Raw genomic sequence first — 20,419 nt, 5'->3', positions numbered from 1 at the left:
GCCGCGCGAGGAGAATCGAGGAGGAAAGCGCGGCGCGGAGGAGAGTGTCGCTACTTTCAAATTATCAAGGGACTTTAGCCCACCTAACTTTCTGCCGCCCCCTACTACGCTTTCCTTCCCTTGGAATCCAGTTTGTTCCCCTCAGCGACCATCGGTTATCCTCTCTTCGCACTACATGTCCTGCCCATGCCCATTTCTTCTTCTTAATTTCTACTAGAATGTCGGTAACTTGAGTTATTTCTCTGACCCACTGTGCACGCTTTCTATCTCTTAATGTTACCCCTACCATTTTTCGTTCCATAGCCCTCTGGATAGTGTGGAAAACCAGTTTCCTCCCCCTTCGCCTAGACCGACCACCACCACCCCAACGAGCTTCATGGCAGCGCCGGCTGGGAGAGGAGGTAAATACCTCCCCTTGGGGGAAGGAGACCAGCGATGGGTGCGCCACCAAGACGTCTACGCGGGTTCCCGCGAGAAGGCGAGAAGAGATTCTGGATCCAGCCGGCAACGAGAGCGGTCGTCTCCCGCCGCCTCTCCCGGCAAATGCCGGGAGATAGCGGGCACGGAGTACGCTGCGCACACGGGAGGACCCGTTGTGCACGACCGCCCATCTTCTGGTTCCCAACGGTGAAGCGACCGGTAAATACCGCACGCTCTCGCCGCCTCCCGCGGCAAACGCCGTGGTATGGCTTCGTCCGAAGAATGCGGCGCGCACGGGAGATCCCGGCCGCCATATTCACGGCGCGTTCAAATGTCCGCAGCAAAAATTGCACCCCCATTCCCCAGCCGGTGAGTGAAAAGCCCTTCTTACGTTGCCTTGCCCTTCCAGGGAAAACCTTGTTGATGTATAGCTAGCCGGCATGCTCTGTATTATTTTCAAGTGCAATAAATAGCATTGGAGTATTAACTATGTGTCGTCCCCGTCCTTTGTCCCTTTGTTCCCTCCGCGGGTCGCTAGCGAGGACGCTGCACCTGCGGAGTAGGAGCGGGGCGGAAGACCGGTCCCCCTCATATCGCCACAATAGTCCTCAACTTAAGTAGAACTCTCTTGGTTAGCCTCCATGTTTCAGCCCCATAGGTGAGTACAGGCAAGATGCAACTATTGTATACTTTCCTCTTGAGCGATACGAATAAGCTGCTAGTCATAATCTGCGAGTGCTTGCCAAATGCACTCCATCCCAATCGTATTCTTGTCATTTCCTTTTCGTGGTCCGGATCTGCGGTTACTACCTGTCCTAAGTAGACATATTCGCCTACTACTTCCAGTATTTCGCTACCTAATGTAAACTGCTGTTCCTTCCCGAGGCTGTTAAACACAACCTTAGTCTTCTGCATATTGATTTTCAAACCTACCTTTCTACTTTCCATGTATAGGTCATCAATCATTATTTGCAGTTCATCCCCCGAGTTGCTTAGCAAGGCAATGTCATCAGCAAATCGCAGATTACTGAGGTATTCTCCATCTACCCTTATCCCTAACTGCTCCCATTCCAAGTCTCTGAATACTTCCTCTAAACAAGCTGTGAATAGTACTGGGGAGATTGTGTCTCCTTGCCTAACATCTGTCTTTATGGGAATTTTGTTACTTTCTTTATGCAGAACTATGGTTGCTGTGCAGCCACTATATATATATATATCTTCCAGCACTTTCACGTACGGCTCGTCTACCCCCTGATTTCGCAATGCCTGCATCCCCGCCGAGGTTTCAACTGAGTCAAATGCTTTTTCGTAATCAATGAATGCTATATGTATAAGGGCTGGTTATATTCCGAGCATTTTTCAATCACCTGATTGATGGTATGGATATGATCGATAGTAGAGTACCGTTTCCGAAACCCTGCTTGATCCTTTGCTTGATTGCAGTCTAAGGTTGTCCTGATTCTATTAGCGATTACCTTAGTAAATACCTTATACGTAACAGACAGTAAGCTGATTGGTCTGTAATTTTTAAGGTCCTTAGAGTCCCCTTTCTTGTGAATGAGGATAATGTTTGCATTCTTCCATGGTTCCGGTACCGTCGATAACACCAGGCACTGCGTATACAGGGTGGCCAGTTTTTCTAGCACAATATCCCCCCCGTCCTTCAGCAAATCTGTAGTTATCTGATCCTCTCCAGCTGATTTCCCCCTTTTCATAGTTTCTAGTGCTTTCTTGACCTCATCCTTCGTCACTGATCACTGGTGGAACTAGTTGGTATATCGGAAAAAGAATGGTACCATAGTATAGAGCGTCAGGGAATGGTGCAAGTGACAAAACGGTTGATGTGGTTTAATTAGGTAATTAAATAGAGCCAATAACAATAATAAATAATTCAGAAAAAGAAAGGCGCAATGTATGTTACGCCAAGTGTGGACACCTTGACCGCGCCGTAAAGAAAGAAAGGGAGATGGGAGTGAAGTCGGAAAGAATGAAATGGGTGCCGTAGTTGAGGGCTCCATAGTAATTTCGACCACCTGGGGATCTTTAACGTGCAATGACATCCCAGAGCTGTTGTTGTTGTGGCTGTAGTAAGACGGAAAAGAAAAGGCACGGGCCTACTACTGGCTCTGTAGCTGAGCCACCTCCGCTGCCTCGTGCGGACAGAAAAACTGATTGATTGATTTATAGGAAAGGAAACGCGCGGTAACTGTGTCACTTGTTTCCCGTGGACACCTCAACCGGACCGTAAGGGAAGGAAGGAAGGTGGGAATTAAAGTGGAAAGAGAGAAAGACGAGCCGTAGTGGAGGGCTACGGAGTAATTTTGACCACCTGGGGATCTTTAACGTGCGCTGACATAGCACAGCACATTAAAGATCCCCAGGTGAAATAGAGAAGAAAGGAAAAGAAGAGGGAAAGAAAGACGCGCGCCGCAACAACAGCCGTCGACTACCACCTAAGCGGTGGCGGTTGCAATCACGAACACACGAATCCCTCTTCGTTTCGCCTTCATCGAAACTTAAAGCCAGTTAAGTGGTTCCAGGAAAGGAACGGCCCAGTATCTGTCACTCGCGGAAGAGATCGAAAAAAGAATGTTACCATCGGATAGAGCATCAAGGAAAGGCGTACAAGTGACAAAATGATTGGTGCTGGTTGATTAGATAATTAGAAACAATTATGTGGTTTACAGGAAAGGAACAGCCAGTATCTATCACTCTCGGAATCCCTCTGACACATCTCGCGGGCAAGACAACAACGCTCAGGCTAACAGATTTCTCCAGTGTGGATTCAGCTGCGATCTCGGGAAATTTTTATTATCCCACCTCCCACCTCCGAAATGAGCAAGCAATCCAAGTTGGCAGCTTCTCCTGATTTCCTAATATTGTTTTGTTTCGTTACGTCGCACGAACCATCGAAGAATCGGGGCCCTGCCTTGCCGGCCACCGCATGCCTGGACCTCGTGCTCTTGGTTTTTTGCTCACAACACCAGATTTTCTGCAGATCAGGAACTGCGCGTAGGCAGAACTCAGATGTTACATATTCCGGCGTGAGCAAACACAATAGAAGCGCGCTTCCTTTCTCATTGTGATGTTACGGGTGTTGCGTGCCATTGGGTTGGCATCAGAGCCGTAATGAAGTCAGGTGAATAAGCTCTATACACTTAGGACCACGCAGGACCGTTTTGTAGCGTAAAGCTACGCCACCCAAACTACCCGGGCCAGAGCAGAGTTTCGCGTAAGTGCGCGCCGTCTGTTATGCGCATGCGCGAGAGCCGCGTGACGTCACGAGAGGCGCAGATGCGTCACCTCCTCGCCACAGCTGGTGCGCACTCCTCGCCGCCGCCGCCGCCGCCACCGATGTGCGCTCCTCTCCGACGCGTGACTTACGACAGTTACGCCACGCGCTACTGCGCATGCGCGAGAAGGGTTCGCCCCGTGTATATAATGCGCTCGGCGGAGAAAAAACGGTCACGCACGACACATGCTTAGGAGAGTCGAGCCGCTGCCAAAAGAGCGATCGAGCCAAGGTGAAACATGCGGCCGAAGCAACCTCAACAAGCCCAACCAAGCATAACCGTAGGTTTATTCACGACCTGGTTAAAGCGGTGTGAGTCCTTCAATAGACTCTGGTGCCTGTTAATGAGTATGTGTGATTGATTAGAGACACAGTTCAAGGGATCAGTGCTTGAAGGGCCCATGAAAAACTATTTACTAGAATAATAAAACGCGACCTAGAAATGGGTATACTACATCAGCCCTGTCTGGAAAGCAAGAATGATTAACCTAGCTTTTATTATTAACCTAATTTTTAGAATTATTAACTGAACATATGGGCAATCAAAATGATGCCCCTCCTCTCACCCCTCAACTCAACACACGCTGGCGCGCCAGAAAAAAAAAAAAGAAAAGTCGCGACGGCGCCCAGCGACGTCCGCCTAACTTGGGAGCGTCCAATGAGCGGGCGCGCCCAGCAGCCCCACTGACGTCAGTGGGAAGGTTTGCGCGCGGTAATGTGTCGCCCAAATCGGCTCCGGGCTGTCGCTAGGACCGCATTTTAAAAAATCATTTGCAAAGTATCGACCCTGCGTAAAGCATTCGGTTCTGACTAGAATACTCACAATTATCACCTCTGTGAAGTGCTTATTTATAATTTTCCCCAAATCGCATTTCAAGGGCCCTTTAAGCGATAGCAAAGCGCATGTATGTGAATGAAGATCCGGAACGGAAAGCCGCTAGGGGAGCGATTAAAATTGTCATGTTATACGCTCAAAGGCAGAACTTTATTGTCTTCCTTATTTTTTTCGATTGTTTAATAGTCGTCTCGCAGATGATATGGGATGCAGTATAGAAGGCAGTTTAGTTGTCTTTCGCCTTTCTTTTTTTGTCTTTTTATATCGCAATTAATATTGATTGCTTTATAACCATCTCCCCAACGATAATCTGTGAGGCTAAATACACAATACATTTAACGAATATTTAAGACATTGACACGTGCTCTCGCCTCCATTTCCTACACAGCCTTCAAACCCCAGACTACGTCGGATACGTCCCCCCCTGCACCGACAGCCAACGCCGACATGAGGAGGAGTGGTAAGTGCGGAGTGCCAAGCTTGTCCAGAAGAGGATCGCGGTTTTCCTTGAGATTTGCGGAAACAGCTCGGTTTCAACCCTACAGTGCTCTTCTTGCAAAATAGCCGTGGTTTAATTTGAGTGTCGGTGTGAAACCCTCACCCACAGCGCGCCTAGTCGAACAGAAGGGAGCGGGGTACCTCCCATACACTCATGAACGGCGGGTCCATCTCTCATCTACAAGCCTGCCCCAACTCACTGACCACCATCCATAAACCTCTAACCACCAGAGAAACATATGCAGCAGCCGAACGCAAAGCCAGGCCATAGTATAACTCCCAGGTTAAGCGGGAAATAAATATATGCAGCAGTGAAATGTACGTACGTGATTGACCGTGCGTTTGTTTCCCAAACCTAGCTTTGCAGCTGAAAAAAAAAAAAAACGCGCCAACAGTGTTAGCGCAACAATTGCAAGGATCGAACAGCAGCCTTCAACATTTCGAAGAGGATTAAAAAAGCAATACGCGGCTTTCTTGCTGGCTAAGACAGGTTTTATTTGATTCAAATCACGAGCCTCGACACATGTTTCGAAATATTCACCACAAGCCTCCACTTCAGTAATTGCTTGTTTAAGCTCTGGGGACCGACGAGGCCCTCCGTGTAATACGCTTGCGCGACGTGTGTGCGTGCTCGTGAGTGAGTGAGTGAGTGAGTGAGTGAGTGAGTGAGTGAGTGAGTGAGTGAGTGAGTGTGCATGCGTGCGTGCCTGTGTATGATTATGTGTATGTGTGTCGCACACTCTAAAATATTTGCATTGAATCTGTTTAGTAACACATAGCGAAGGCCGGAGGAAGCGAGAGCAAGATGGGCTTTCAACGGTGACTCTGGGGGGGGGGGGGGGGGGGGGGGTGTTCTGTCATGTTGTTCAGTTCATACTCCATATATACCCTATGCGCAGATGGAAAGGACCTCCTCAAGGAGCGACTGGTCCTCGCGTGCGTCGTCTTCTGCGGCATGTGCATTGTCGCCATCATGGTGTTCGCGGAGGCTTTCAGCAAAAAACAGCCCATCAAAACGGACATGCCCTGCGTCGGCCAGGAGTGCCAAGAGGTAACACAATCGGCGACGGCACCCCAATTGAAAACTTCCGCAAACCTTATTCTTAAACACTGAAAAGCTTAAGTAGAACCAAACATTGGAGAAATCAGTTGTGTAAGTTGCAGTGACGGTGTATGTCAGATTGAACCATTACGGCAAAGTTAAAAGCAGGCAAATATTATCATACGTGTCATACCTGTAGTAAGCACAAGCTTAACGTTAACCCTCGCCATAATTATAGCGCTGTGCTCGATATGAAATGAACAGCTATGTGAGCATACGAATTCTAACGTTATAATGCGCCAACTAAAGCCACGCAACATTGGCGATATTTCCAAGCATTGCGTGTTAGGAGCTTTTGCCAATTTTTCCGCAGCATAATGATGCTTCAGCTAACAGAGTTCTGCAGCTAAACATATGAGATGATGTCCGCTTTGAAACGCATGCGCATGCTGAATGTTTAAATATATATATATATATATATATATATTCCTGGAACACTCGCGACAGCAATGATGGCTTCCAACTGTGCTTCCCCTGCAGATGATGATGATAATAATAATAATAATAATAATAATAATTTGCTCACAGGAAAGGAAAGGCGTAGTATTGGTTGCGCGTTTTCTGTGAACACCTGAACCGCGCAGTAAGGGAAGGAAGGAAGGTTTGTGGCTGTTCTTGGTTTCTGTTAATTAATATTCCCTTCATTTTTGCCTCCGTTATCTCTAACATACTTAGTAACAGAGTTTTCTGGCTTGTGGCTTGTGACATTTAACGTTCCAAAGCGACTCAGGCTATGAGAGACGCCGTAGTGGTGGACTCCGGAAATTTCGACCACCTGGGGTTCTTTAGCGTGCACTGGCATCGCACAGTACACGGACGCCTTGCTTTTCGCCTGCAACGAAAAGCGGCCGCCGAGGCCGGGATTCGATCCCGCATCCTTGAGAACAGTAGTCGAGTGTTCTAACCACAGCTCCAACCCGGCGGGGTAACATAGAGTTGTAGAATACCATATTATGTGAGAGACCGCCCGACGTAATTATAAAGTCCCGCTTTAACCAAGCCATCCGAACCTTCCCGTTGCGTGGCCTAAATGTAATGTGTGCTCTTGTGACGTCAAACAAACCGCCAACCAATCAGCGCTCTGCACTATTACCTGCCAATTACAACCTGTCAGAGGCACGCATAGGCAATTCCTACATCGCCAACACTGGAATTCTTGCACAGCGGGTCATTTAAGGCTGTCGCGTTAAATATTTGCGCGTTACTCACCCACCACAATTGCTACAACCCAATTCATTGGCCCAATATTGGACTGTGTTGACAGTGCAGTAGCCCTGGGTAGGGCCTTGCGCTGCCAACGTACCACCGATATGAAGTCCGTGGTTTGTGCTGCACTTATGCAGGTCTGGGGTTAAAAATATGAGGCCATGATATTCGTTAGGACGTGAGTGCGTGTGAATTAGTAGTTGTGGGATACTGGGCGACTACTGCGCCCACTAAGTTTTGAAGCAAAGTGGGCGGCCAGCGCACTGTACCCCACAACTCCCCCACAGTACGCCACAGTACTCCACAAAGAACATAATTCTGTCAGGTCTGGTCCTACAGGGCTCACTAACCCTTTTTTTCGAAAGTCGCATATGCGCTGGTGTAGATATCTATGTAAGGTTAGCAAAATGCTATTCCAAGGCTTATTCGAAAACATTTTTGACGTTGTACCGAAACAAAAAGTAACACTGCAGGGATGTTTCTGTGCTACCTGGACGAATGGTGGATGTAGTGAACACTTCAAGATAGAGGTTTATTCCGTGCCTAATGCAGTAGAGTTTACACCCGGCCCTTTTAATTGGTTTGTAAAAACTTAATGCCCCATTATTGTGCTCTTGAAAATCGTTGACCCGTGCACTTCTACAAAAAAAAAAGTAAAGATGGCTTAGCTCTGCTATGCCTGGATATACATAGCGAAAAACAGTGACTACATCGGGAGCAGAAGAAGTTAATTTCTTCAGTCTTCTGTGCCATTCGCCAGCAGCTAAACTCTCCTTGGCTTCTATGTCGAGCGCGTCCACCAGCGTTCTATAATTGATTGGATGTCCTTTATTGAATGGGAAGGCTCATGGCCATGGATGGGGATAAAGGGGAGTAGACAGATTCTTCATTGTTTAGGTCTATAATTAGTTTACAGGAAAGCAAAGGCTCATCATCTGTCACTCGCGGAAGGCAAGAAGCACCGCCCAGCGGTGCTGGAGCGCACTCGTTCCCGCTTGATTCTCATAGCTGACGGCAGATGGGTGACGTCACATCCTTGACGTCACCCTAATTGAGTGACTTAACTATTTTTGACTTTGGTACTTCCAAATTGCGCACCAATCGTAGTATCTGTCACTCGCGGAATCCCGCTATCATCCTCGCGGTACACAAGCGGAATTAGGAAGAGCGATTCACGACCCGGGGCGCGGCACAGCGGTAAAGCGCTTGGCTGGGGATTCTAAGGGATGGAGGCTCAATTCCTCGATGGAGACTCATGGTAGACAAGCGAAATTATGAAGAGAGTTTCACGACTTCCGGATGGAGACTAATTTTTTTTTTTAATGAGGAGGAGCCGCACATCTCTTAAGCGTTGCTCGGCAACGCCGGCAGAGCTTGGCGAGGGGGCTGCGCAGCTGGCCTTGGCTGTGACGTCATGGCATACGGCATACGCGAAGCTCGGCTCAGACCCTCCTGGTAAAGATTTTCGCCTAAAAAAGTTGGTTACGTTTTTTTTATGGGTTTAATGTCGCAAAGCCCCTCAGCTTATGAGAGACGGCTAGTGGAGGGTTCCATAAATTTCAACAAACTGTGGTTCTTTAGCATGTACTGACATCGCTCAGTACAAGGGCGCCTTGCTTTTCACCATCAAGAACGACCACTGCAGCCATTATTCGATCCCGCATCATTTGTACAGTAGTCAAGCGTCCTAACCACTGCGCCACCGCAACAGATTTCCTTTTTTTGCTAGGTTACTGCTTGTTGAATTTTATAGACCAGTACTAAATTAAATCTAATCGGAAAATTCACATTTCTTTTTTTGTTCTTCCCTTACAGCTACAGCAACTACTTTTATCTATTTTTTGTTTCTGAATATTAACGCAAATCCCAACATATTTGCAATTTATAAAATTTATGCAGCCATCTTCTGTGATCCGTATAAAACATTCTATCGGTTGCTTTAAACGTGTGCAACATTTTAAAAACAAATACTTATATTTAAAGGCTCTGTTTCAGTGAAAACAAAGAAGTACAAAGCTGAGAAAAAGAGTGCTCCTTGTAGCGCATATGGCTGAGGTGTCTTCTTGATGAGATCCATGCAATTAAGTGTAAATGCAGAAAATAGCTCACTTCATGGCCCATATGTTACCGGAACTTGGATAGCGGATTTTATTCGGGAAAAATTTTGTCTATATAAGCAAGAAATAATTCTGTGAAGTTTAGATCCGCAGATAACTGTTCCAGGTTCAGGCGTGCATTCCTGTTCACACAGAGCGTACCCGGAACCCGCGCTTTCGTCTGCAGTCTAATGTTTCGTTGTGCTCCCGGTAGTTGCGAGTCAACACAGTTATTAGTACAGTAAATAAAATACAATACATTCCTTGTCCAAAATGCGCAACGAGGCATCCTGCAACACCTATGGTACACCCAGAGCATTGCTGCTCTCTAGTGGCAAGACTGCTTTAGAATAGAGGCACATTAGCAGTTTGGGTGGCAGGGTAATTGCGGGGTGCGAGTGGACGTGCCCAGTGTGAAAGCCGCACCCCTTGCCCTTTCAGCGGAGCATGACGCGCATGGGCACTCGCACCCCTCTAGTCCACTTACACGGTCCCCCTGTGTTAAAGCTCGCTATTACCTCTTCAGAACCGTGCTTATCGCGAAAGGCGCCACCTGAACAGATGTGACACACCTGCATTATTTTGACCATGCAGGCACCATGAATGCCCGTAGGATACCATTATTGTGTATTTTAGATACAAAATACACTTCGTGCTGATTACTGCATAAATAACTGCCCTTGCAGACTATATGAGGCCAACGAAACATGGCGGCCCTTTTCCAAAGAGTGAGATGGACAGATTGAAGCGTCAGTTGATGCGGACATTTCCTGCGGACATTTCTGTCAATACCACCCATGAGCCAAGAAAAGCTTTCGCCTTAAAGTCACAAGCAGACATGGTTTGGCAGGTTGTAGTGGTACGCGACAAGGCTGGGCACAAATTGGTGCGAATGTGTACGCAAATACAAAGATTTCTGTGTGCACTCGTAGGAAAGCCCGTGCACGGTAACGAATGTCCATACATGAAGCCTCAGACAGGAAACAGGAGCCAGAAGGCTAAGAGGAGACGAATGGACAAAAATAGTGTTGAACCTGAAAAAGGAGTTGATTCAGGATTCTATGAATGTAAACGAGAAAAGGTGTCAGTAATACCTTTTGTCCATGTTCAGTTCCATTACTTGAAAACAATAGTAAATGGAACTGGACTTGGTGCGGTGTTTTCGACCCCTGTCATATTGAGTGGCACGTGGATGCATGTAAAGGGGCCTGAAAGGAGGGTGAAAGCATTCTTCCTAAGTGCAAGAAAAACCACCAGAAGTATACGTCTTGTAAAGATAACACTCTCTATTCGATCTCTCCGGCTTATGGTGGCTCATACATCGGCCAAAACACCAATTATTCGAGCGAGTAACAATGTTTAAGAATGCTGTCCCCAACATAGCCGCGATCATGTTTGCTTTCTGTTGTTGAAAAACAGCCGCGAAAAACAGAAGTAATTGAGGCATCTGATATCATGAAACTGTGTGTAAAATGTCAGAGCACAGCCCGCTGCCATCTCCCTGAAAGCACAGTAATCTGCTTTCTCATAATCCCTGTACTGTCGAGATGTATGCATGCTAATGGAGATATGGTTCGACATACCTGCAACTTTTCTTATTTTCTGCAATGCTCCTAAACAAACTCGGTTGTCAGTTCAGCGCTGTGTTTGTCCCTTCGTTGCCTCTCAGCCTTGTGCGTTGTGGTGCCTCACTTAGTATTATGGCTGAATAACTCGTTCATTAGCTCATGTTCTAAGCGTCTCATATTTTCTATCTTCAAATACCATTCATCTTATGCTTGTAGTTGTTAGACTGGAAAGAGAGAGAGAAAAAAAAAACATTATTTGTCAGCGAGGGCTTTTGTCTTGGGTTGCATTCAGCTGCTCCAGGTAGCTGGCAGTTTAAGTCTGTCAGCGGGAGATGTCTATCCGTCACTAAGTTCTGTCATCATCATCGACACCACTCCTGCCGCTTGAGAACTGGATAAGGCATGCTAGATAAATAGTGTTGGTGGCGTTGCGCCATGGCAGGACAGTCTCCGTCACAGTAGAGAATTGACTTGGCTAGGACCTTTCTGGTCCACCTGGTAAAAAAGGGAAGCCTCAGTACCAATCCAATCCAATCCATGCAGGTAGTGGAACTCACCGAAGCCATGATGGACCACAGCGTGAATCCCTGCATGGACTTCTACCGACATGTGTGCGGACTCTGGATTAAGAACACCGAGCGGCCATCCTCATTCATGACTGATGTGGCGCACAATTTCTCGATTGCCCGCCACAAAGCTATCAGTGAGAATAGGGGAGTGGGAGAGCACGCCGAACTACGTGAGAGCGCTTCCGTCTTCTACAAATCCTGCCTCGCATTTACGGAGAAGAACGCCGACCTCAAGGCCACCACAGAGGAGCTATTCAAGGTGCAGTCCTAAACTTCCAAAGCCTTTTTTGATTGTGCCCGTCGCGCAACCCGCATTCGAAGGCACAGAAAGGGCAATTACTGAGGCTTTAATATTCTACCAGCTTAAATTGAACTGATATGACCAACTTGGAGGCAATACAGGCGAATTCTTTTTGGGCTAGCATTAAAAATGGGGACGTAATCGCCCGCTAAAATGCCGTTGCTATCGACCTTCTCAGTGCACAGCCCCAGATGTAGAGCAGGGGGGGGGGGAGGAGGGGGGAGCACGATGACGTCATCAATGGTACCTTTAAAGGTTCGTACATAAATGTATTGAGTAAGGTATTTGTTCTGTCGTCATGCCTTTTTTATGAGAAATGTAAAAACATGCTTCCTCGTAAAGCAATTGCACTAATGTCCTAACCTTCAAGCACATGCCAGTGATACCACAACTGATAATTTCAACCAGGCAGTGCCTAACAAATACTAGAAGATAGCTGTGCGCTCCGTTTTCCAATCAACGTCACCGAATGCAAGGCCCTCAGCGTCTGCTTGGTGGCATCCGACTACATATCGAAGGATGTGAGCGAAGCCAGTGGAAATTAGAAAAACGGCTGTCCTCGATGTCAAAGACAACCTTCTTTGCACTTCTTTGCTTTGAGTTTTGAATATTAGCGTAAAAGGAGTTGACGCCTTAAACACCGCCTATGCACAAGGTGCCGTGAGTTACCGAAACCGAATCTCAATTTTTGAAACCTGTCCTTTTTTTCTGTGCGACATTTTCTGCTGCAAAGGGTAAGGCGTACAAAAGAGGATGATCTTTTCTTTTCGAACAGCAAGGTTCCATTGTGGCAAGGCGTAAGTTCATCGAAAAACACTTGTGCTCCCCCAGAATTTGAAAGGCTCTGCATTTTCGTCCCCCAAATATATTACCCACAATTCGAGTCATCTACATTAAGTTATGGGATTTTAATGAAAAAAGATTTAGTTAGGGGTCACGCGTATCTTAACCCTCCTTGCATTTCATCCTCTTCTCTTCCCTCCTCCAACAATATCAGGGGGCGCCAGCATGCTGAGTGCAATGTGGCACAGTTGGGAAGATTGAGTAAAGGTCGAAAACTTTTTACCCCAGCTGTACTCCACTTTAGTAAAGAACTTCTATCAAGAGAAAAAAATAAACTCCAAGCTTGTTCATTAAAACCTTTTCATCCATCTAGATGATCAGTTATGCCATTTTTGTCGTTTAAACAGACTAATCAATGATCCAGCGCTGCTTTCAATGCCTCGCCTTTCAACAACCTTTTTTTAAAGTGCTTATAATTTCAAGCTAAGCTAACACACCCATTCACTGATCGGACCACCCGGAAACTGCAGAGTCGCCAATCGTGAACGAGGACTTCTGCGCTTCTTTCGCAGTGCGGGACCGGTTTCAAGCAGTCTCGTTTTATCTTTAACAAGTGGTTCAATGCTCTTATTTGTCGAAAGCTCGACATTCTACAATGCTTCAAGGCAAGCGGAAACTGTTCCATATTCACAGTAAATCCACCGACACTCAAATGCAGGTTCCCTCCTCTTCAGGTGTGTACAGCCTGCTCATCGCTCCGATTCGGAGAAGCATGAGGACGCACACAGTCAACGTCCTCCACTCAGTAGCAAAGGCCTAAAACAATAGCTTCTACACATTCACCAGCGGACATGCAGCAGCAGCCATCTGCCAATCACCATTACTCGTTCTTAGTTTAACTAGTGAAACGTTCTGCGAACCCTCTGTTATCTTGCAGCAAAAAACATGGCATTGACCACGTTTTCCAATATTTCATTTCCCTTCCCAATGCCATGGCTCGCGTAATTCGCAAGTACTCTCAGGAGGCCCTCAGAGCTTTCCTCGTATAACCCTTCGCATGTACTTACCTAGATGGTGCACTCATGCAATTGCAACAATGTCCTTTAATCCTCCGGTGGATTCATGCCATTCGGAGATCACTCGTAATGAGCTGGCACATAGTTATCCCGCAAAGTTTCTTGAATATAGGCAGTGACCCCATGGTGAGCCCAATAATGGTGGACGAGGGGTCGTTCATTATTACGTCCATCAAGCCACACTAAACACGCAGGCTATCACCCCTATAGCTAATTATACTCCGCCACACTTCCGCCTCTTAACACCCGAAAAGCTCTCGTGTACTGCAGGTTCTAATTCGAACTATTGTTAAACCCCGCTAAGCTTTACTATATAGAGCAATACAAAATTTCTGCAGGAGCTGCAATGCGCTAACTGCTTTTCCACCTATCCTGGAATGGAACACACTCTCATAATTTGCCCAATTGCCCTCACCTCCCGCGGCCAACAATGCACCCCACCCACACACAGACACATACATGCACACCACCTGGACTAGCTGTTTGGAAGGATCAAATGAGACCCTACAAAAAAGTTTGGTCCGGCTGGTGATCGACATCTTAGGCGCCTAAGTTAAGCTTGTCAACGGACGTGTTTATCCGCCCCCCCCCCCCCCGACCTTCCTGACACAGCGACAGCAGGCCGTGGCTCTAGAGGGTAGGATAGTCACAAAATGTATTGGGCTGCCATTTTGAACTGTCTCCGTCAAGAATCCATAGCGTATTAGCACCCAAAAGGAAGCCAACGAAAGGGCAATATTTCCGTCAGAGATGTGTCGTCTACAAAAAGAAAAATTATTCCTTAGCGCCTTGAATTCTTGCACATAGAGACGCAGAGCTTTTGCATATGATGCTTTGCAGCACTCGATCATCATCGCAAAGCGACAACAAAAACGTTTTTAAACCTATTTGTGAATATTAACCGCTAATTGTTTTAACTGGATTTGTTTGTGATGCTGTCCCGGCTACAAGAATTGAAATAAAGGAAACTGCAACATAACTGTCGACGCATTGTTTGGGTTTATTTGAACTGTCGAAGCAGCCTGGTGTAAGTGAATAAGTGAAAAAGTCTATCAGCGAATATATTGCAGTTCTCCTGCATTATGCGACCCAAAATACATACATTAGCTAAAGCCATCGCTCGATTGATGAAACTCTAACGTCGAAGAATAAATTAAGCTATAAGTTACTAGTGTAAGAAAGAAACCGTACAACTGAAATGAAAAATTTATGGCCTTCCATTGAGTCCACTCAGCTTGTTTATTCAAGAAAAAGCCAGAACACCGAATCTGAATTCAAATTACACTATTTCATGTATTTCCTAACACGGTGCGTTTGTCGTTCTCTTGCAGGCTCTGAACATATCAGTCACGAACTGGCTGAAGAATACAGACCCAGTGCAGATCTTCGGAAACATCGTCCATCTTTCTTTAGTCAACCGTTTCCACACCCTGCTGAGTGTCAGCATTTTTAATTACGGAACAGACGAGACCCTGCAAGTTTACAGGGTCCCCGCGTTTCAGAGCTTGGTTAGAGAAATCTACCAAGCACACCTTACCGAGTACTTGGGCAAAGTGGTAAAAAGCATCGGCAACGACGAAGCGACCGAAGCAGTCATTAAAGAGGTTGTCACACTGGACAAGAAGCGAGCGGAAAAGTCACGCGCAGATGGGGATACTCAGGTCAGACTGAGTGAGATAAAATGTAACAATTTCCCAGGAAAAACCTGGAAGGCGGCTCTTGAGAACGATATTTCTCTTTCGGAAAACATCAAGGTGACAGCCGGAGTCGATGGCGCCATATGCGACGACCTCAATGCTGTCCTGGTCGATACCAAGACAGCAGCCAGGCCCCTGTATATTCTGGTCCAAGTGACAGCACACGTCTTGGCGTACGACTACGAACTGTCCGAAAGCCGAGAAGCAAGCACTGTAAGAGATGTGTGCTACCGCGCAACGGCGTCAGCTTTCGAAGACGTCTGGCCGCACTTACTGAGCGGCTTTCTTTCAATTACCAAGTGGATAGAAGAAGTCGTAGACGTGTATATGCAATACATAAAATTGGGCTTAAAGATCCAAGTAAGCAACTGGACTTGGATGGCCGAGGAAGACAAAAGGGCCACGGTCAGAAAGTTGGACATGATCCACTTTGCTCGATTTTATGGCACCAGCATGTCAAGGAAAGCGGTGATATGCAGCAGTGGTAGGCAGGTGACGGACACATCATTCGTTTCTAATATGGTTCACCTGAAATATCGTGATGTCAAGAACTGCATATCCCTGTCCGTGAACCGAAGTGAAGCGCTCATCAAGCAGGTGCTGCTGGGAAACGAGCTCGCCGTAGACCGTTCCAGCCTGACGGTCGTACTACCGCCCATGTTCGCCGTCCCTCCCATGTACTACAGACAAGTGGAAGATGACAAGTTCATCAACATCGCCGTGCTGGGAACGCAGTTTGCCCGCAAGGTCGTGTCCATCATGGACCGGAAGAGCTCGTACCAAGCCGCTACAGACATCACCAAAAACGCCACAAGTTCCTGGAGCCGCGGCACGTTGGCCAACTACTCGGCCTTTCAGGAATGCTACCACGACAAGTCGGCACGCCTGCACGAGAAACTGAATAGCGAACAATTTGACGAAGCGTTCAACGTAATGATGGCGATGCGCATAGCGTTCGAGGGAAAGCGTGACTACGAACGGGCCTTCGTCCAAATCAACCCAAACCGAGTGCACGCCTCAAATGTTATGTTTTTTAAGCGTGCCTGCCTCTCGCTGTGCACAGCCCGAGGCGCAACGCAGGACGGCAACGCGCTCGACTACGCGACAGCCTACGCAGCCTGTTTGTTTGGGGCGGCGAACGCGCCAAATTTTGGCGAGAGCTTTAGCTGTAAGCCGGGAGATACGATGGTAGACATCGGCAGCTGCTACGCAGGCTAAGCAGCATCAAACTCGAAAGGGCTTTTCAGCTCTCTTCTATTGTTGTTATTATATTTTTTATCGGCTTCAGGTCTTTTCAATGGGCGCTTTCAGTCATCTCAACACGAATTTAAAGCTTACTACGGGAAAGGCCGAAAGCGTTATAAACAGGCATTTCTAAGACTTCTATACCTTAAACAGAACATAATTTCCACTACTAACACAGCAAATATACTCATGTGACAAATTCTGTACACTGAAGAATTAACCATTTAGCAACCATGCATTAAAATGTCTCATATAAAAATGTACAGTTATTTTAATAAAAGCTGTCTGGCTGTTTCAGAGAATGTGCTTTTGGAAGCAACACCACGTTCTCAAGTGAAGACTAAGGGTATTGCAGTATTACCCACTTACGACGAAACGAGTCACCCAAATTACTTTTTTTGTATTAAAATTCGTAAGTGGACTTGCCCTAATATTACACTAAAATGCAGTGAGACAAACGTGGCACTTGTTTTATTTACTGATTGAGTTGTGCATGTTTATCTTAAAATTCATTTAAGCGCAGTCTTTCGCATCTAGCCGAGACCCTCACTGTGGACGAGCCACTTGTGGCAGGCCAGCATCGATGTCTTCGCCTGTCAACAAAGCTACGACAGCTATAATGAAACTACTGATCACCAGCAGTATTTCTGCTTTCAAGTTACCTTTGAAAGTCACATAACCGTTTTTTGCGACTGTGCTTCAGTAGTGATGCATAAATACGCACGTATGCGCGCATCGATTGAACTTGGGAGTTTTTTTTGTGGTGCACTTCGATGGCGGCTATGACGTACCCTTGCTGCCGCTTGACCCATGTTGCAGAAATCCCTGCGTTTGGCGATGCCGTCATTGCGGTGTCGAGAAAAACTACTGCGTCACAAAGCCGCCTTCTAAAGGAGATTCTGAAGAAAAGGAAGTGTTTATTATTGCTGAACCTAACTAGACAAACGAAAACGCCAAACTCCTCTATGGATGTCTGCGAACCTCAAGGACACAACATTCAGGTCTAGGCGACACGAAGGTGTCGAGGGCATTTTGAAGGAGGAGTTCCCAAGAGCTGAGCCAGATGGGCAGCGGTGGCTGTTAAGGGAACGGGTATAGGCCAGGGTCAGGAAGGGTGTGTGGCTTTGTGCTAGGCAATGTTGTATTGTCACGTGCCTTAACAATGCCGTGATCACAAAAGAACACACAAGCGTAGGAACACAGAAATTAACTCTTTATTGGGCTGACTCACACTCTCAAAATAACTCGGCGGCAGCGATAGCAGCAAACGTGCTTGCTGGTCGTCGAATTACTATACTCCATGACACCGACAAATGTTCAACTTCTATACTCGCTACTTCCTGGCAGAATTCCGCCACGCTCTTTGGTGGCTGGCTTACTAGACAGGCAAGAAGTTAGTCTTTTACACCGCGCATCCTTATTCTCCTCGGTCGTGTCGGGATCGGCGCGACGGAAGAGGTACGCTTCATCTCTTCAACGTAAGCAAGGATGGACTCATTTGGGAGTTGAATCCTGGATTGAAGGAGATACTGCGCTCTTTATTTTCTAATTACACTTGCAAAGATCTTCAGAAGCTCTGTCTTAAATGTGTCCCAATCATGCAAAGAAGCTTCACGGTTTTCAAACCAGATCTGCGCAAATCCCTGAAGTGCGAAATACACTTGATTCAACTGTTATGGCTCGTCCCAAGCGTTGAATGATGCCACATGCTCAAATTTCAAGCCAGCCTTCCGCGTCATCATCCAGTCGCCCCTTGATGCACGGGGCTGGACGAATATGAGAGGCTATGCTTGCCCAGCCTGCTCCATCTTCGGCGGCATGGTCACGTTGACAGGTATTCGGCACCTCCGCCACATGTCACGTGCGGTGACAATGCCGTGATAACAAAAGAGCACACAGGCGTAGCAGCACTAAAATTCACTCATTATTGGGCTGACCTCCACCCTTTAAATTACTGAGCAACTCAACGGCGGAGATACAGCAAACGTGCTCGCTGGTCGTTGAATTACTAACTCCATTACGCCAACAAACGTTCAGTTTATAGATGCCGAGGGAACATCTAGATAACGCCGCAAATGGTAACTAGCATAACCTGGAACATTGTAAAAATATGAGTGTCCGGAATCTTCGATATACACCTTTGCGTATCTTGCGCGGCAAAGGAAATGATGAAGCAGCATATCGCGACAACGAGAATGAACAAACAACGAACATACCCAGGATTCCATTCCATGCGCCTCGGAAAACCAGTCACGCCGTCCGCTCAGCCGGAGACGCGATGACGCACAACTGAATGGCGATGAAAAATCAAACATTAATATCTTGTCACACATAACAGTTACAAATAACCTTTCAGGTATACAGGTTAAAAACGTCTTAAACTTTAGTGAAGTTTCATCAGTGTGGTTTAAATATTCTGTTTTCTCTGGGCAATGAAATATCATAGAATAGAGCCTATGACTATGTCATGAAGAACACCCTACTGACCTTATATAGTTTATTACTCACCGCTCGATCCTCTAATTTACGGTATATCCGTAAGCTTTTATAGTTTTAGTCAGAGTAATGGTCTAGCTTTATTAAAATGTAAATTATTTTATACTTTATTGGACCAAAACGTTTCCCGTGCTGTTTTTCTTTTCAACATGCATTCTCCGCATCGGCAAGAAACGTACTTTGGCGCCCTCTCTCGACGTGTTTCGCCGGGCGCACGTCAGCGCTTTATTGGCTCATTTGGAGAGGTTGAGTCTGCCGTATGAACGCGCACTTTTATCAAATGTGCCCCCACGAGTGCGGCTGCAACAACAGGCTGCTAGAAGAAAGCGCGCACCCCTTATGAGGTATACAGAGTAGATGGTCAGGTGTCTGTTTCTCTTGAAAAGGAACATTTGTACTGCGAGCGCTTACATGTAATAAGCGCATGAGCATAGGTGATAGTGAGATAACGTACGATGCACATTAATCATGCAATGCAATCAAGCTTTCAGGTATGAAGTAGAGAGATACTGACCTCCCGGATGCTCATACTAAAAGGTCCCACAACGATGCATGCTTACGGCTCTTGCACAATGCATTGCAGATAATAGAGAGATTTAGCATACCGTGATCCGCGATCCGCCACCGTGGCCTTCTACCGCCCGTGGGAGGGGCGCACAAGCTGATTGGTTCCGATGCGGCAGGTTTATGTGCCGACATCCAGTATGTGGCGCCATCTATCGGCATCAAAGTGATCTGGGCATGCGCAGTGGAACGCGCGGTGGAGGATCACGGTGTGCTAAATTAGAGAGATTTAGCTTACTGTGATCCGCGATCCGCCACCGTGACTCTCTACCGCGCGTGGGCGGGGCGCTCAAGCTGATTGGTCCCGACGCGGCAGGTTTACCGACATCTAAAGTCCCCTCATAATTTGAAAGTAGCGACTTTCTGTGAACTATACCGCCGCGCCGCGCACCCTCGCCAATCATCCTTTCTCACCTCTCCCATCGGACGGTGATTGGCTCCGCGGGCGGTCTCCGGGAAAAGTGCGCGAAAAGTTCGCTCTTTTTGTGTTTTCATTTTTCGTCGGCGCCATTTTTTGGGCAGCCGCCGCTGCTACGACCGAGCTCCCTGACATTGCACGCTTGCTCTTCGCGTTATTCGCGCTCCTTTAGTGCAGCACTATGCCCAGTTGAAAATTAATTGAGCTTAAGGACTTCTCTTCATCGCACCTGTCGCTCACCAGCCCTTCTAAA

The 20,419-nt window shown here is 47.0% G+C and overlaps 1 protein-coding gene across 1 annotated transcript; it reads left to right on the top strand.

Annotated features, from left to right (window-relative positions):
- Positions 1-4,762: 4,762 nt before the first annotated feature.
- Positions 4,763-18,707, top strand: LOC146173205 (uncharacterized). The gene is made up of 4 exons (XM_084585154.1): positions 4,763-5,007; positions 5,945-6,096; positions 11,561-11,845; positions 15,078-18,707. Exons 1-4 carry the CDS (start codon positions 4,995-4,997, stop codon positions 16,659-16,661), a joined length of 2,034 nt encoding a protein of 677 aa, XP_084441280.1. The 5' UTR covers positions 4,763-4,994; the 3' UTR covers positions 16,662-18,707.
- Positions 18,708-20,419: the final 1,712 nt, after the last annotated feature.

This window comes from Amblyomma maculatum, chromosome 11 (assembly GCF_055883805.1).
Source record: "Amblyomma maculatum isolate TAMU_Amacu chromosome 11, ASM5588380v1, whole genome shotgun sequence".
NCBI lineage: Eukaryota > Metazoa > Arthropoda > Arachnida > Ixodida > Ixodidae > Amblyomma > Amblyomma maculatum.
This window is presented reverse-complemented; position numbering and strand designations above follow the sequence as displayed.

Coding starts and splice junctions, on each gene's coding strand:
- LOC146173205 (XM_084585154.1), top strand. Junction 6,097..11,560: donor TCGGCCAGGAGTGCCAAGAG/GTAACACAATCG, acceptor CAATCCATGCAG/GTAGTGGAACTCACCGAAGC. Junction 11,846..15,077: donor CCACAGAGGAGCTATTCAAG/GTGCAGTCCTAA, acceptor GTTCTCTTGCAG/GCTCTGAACATATCAGTCAC.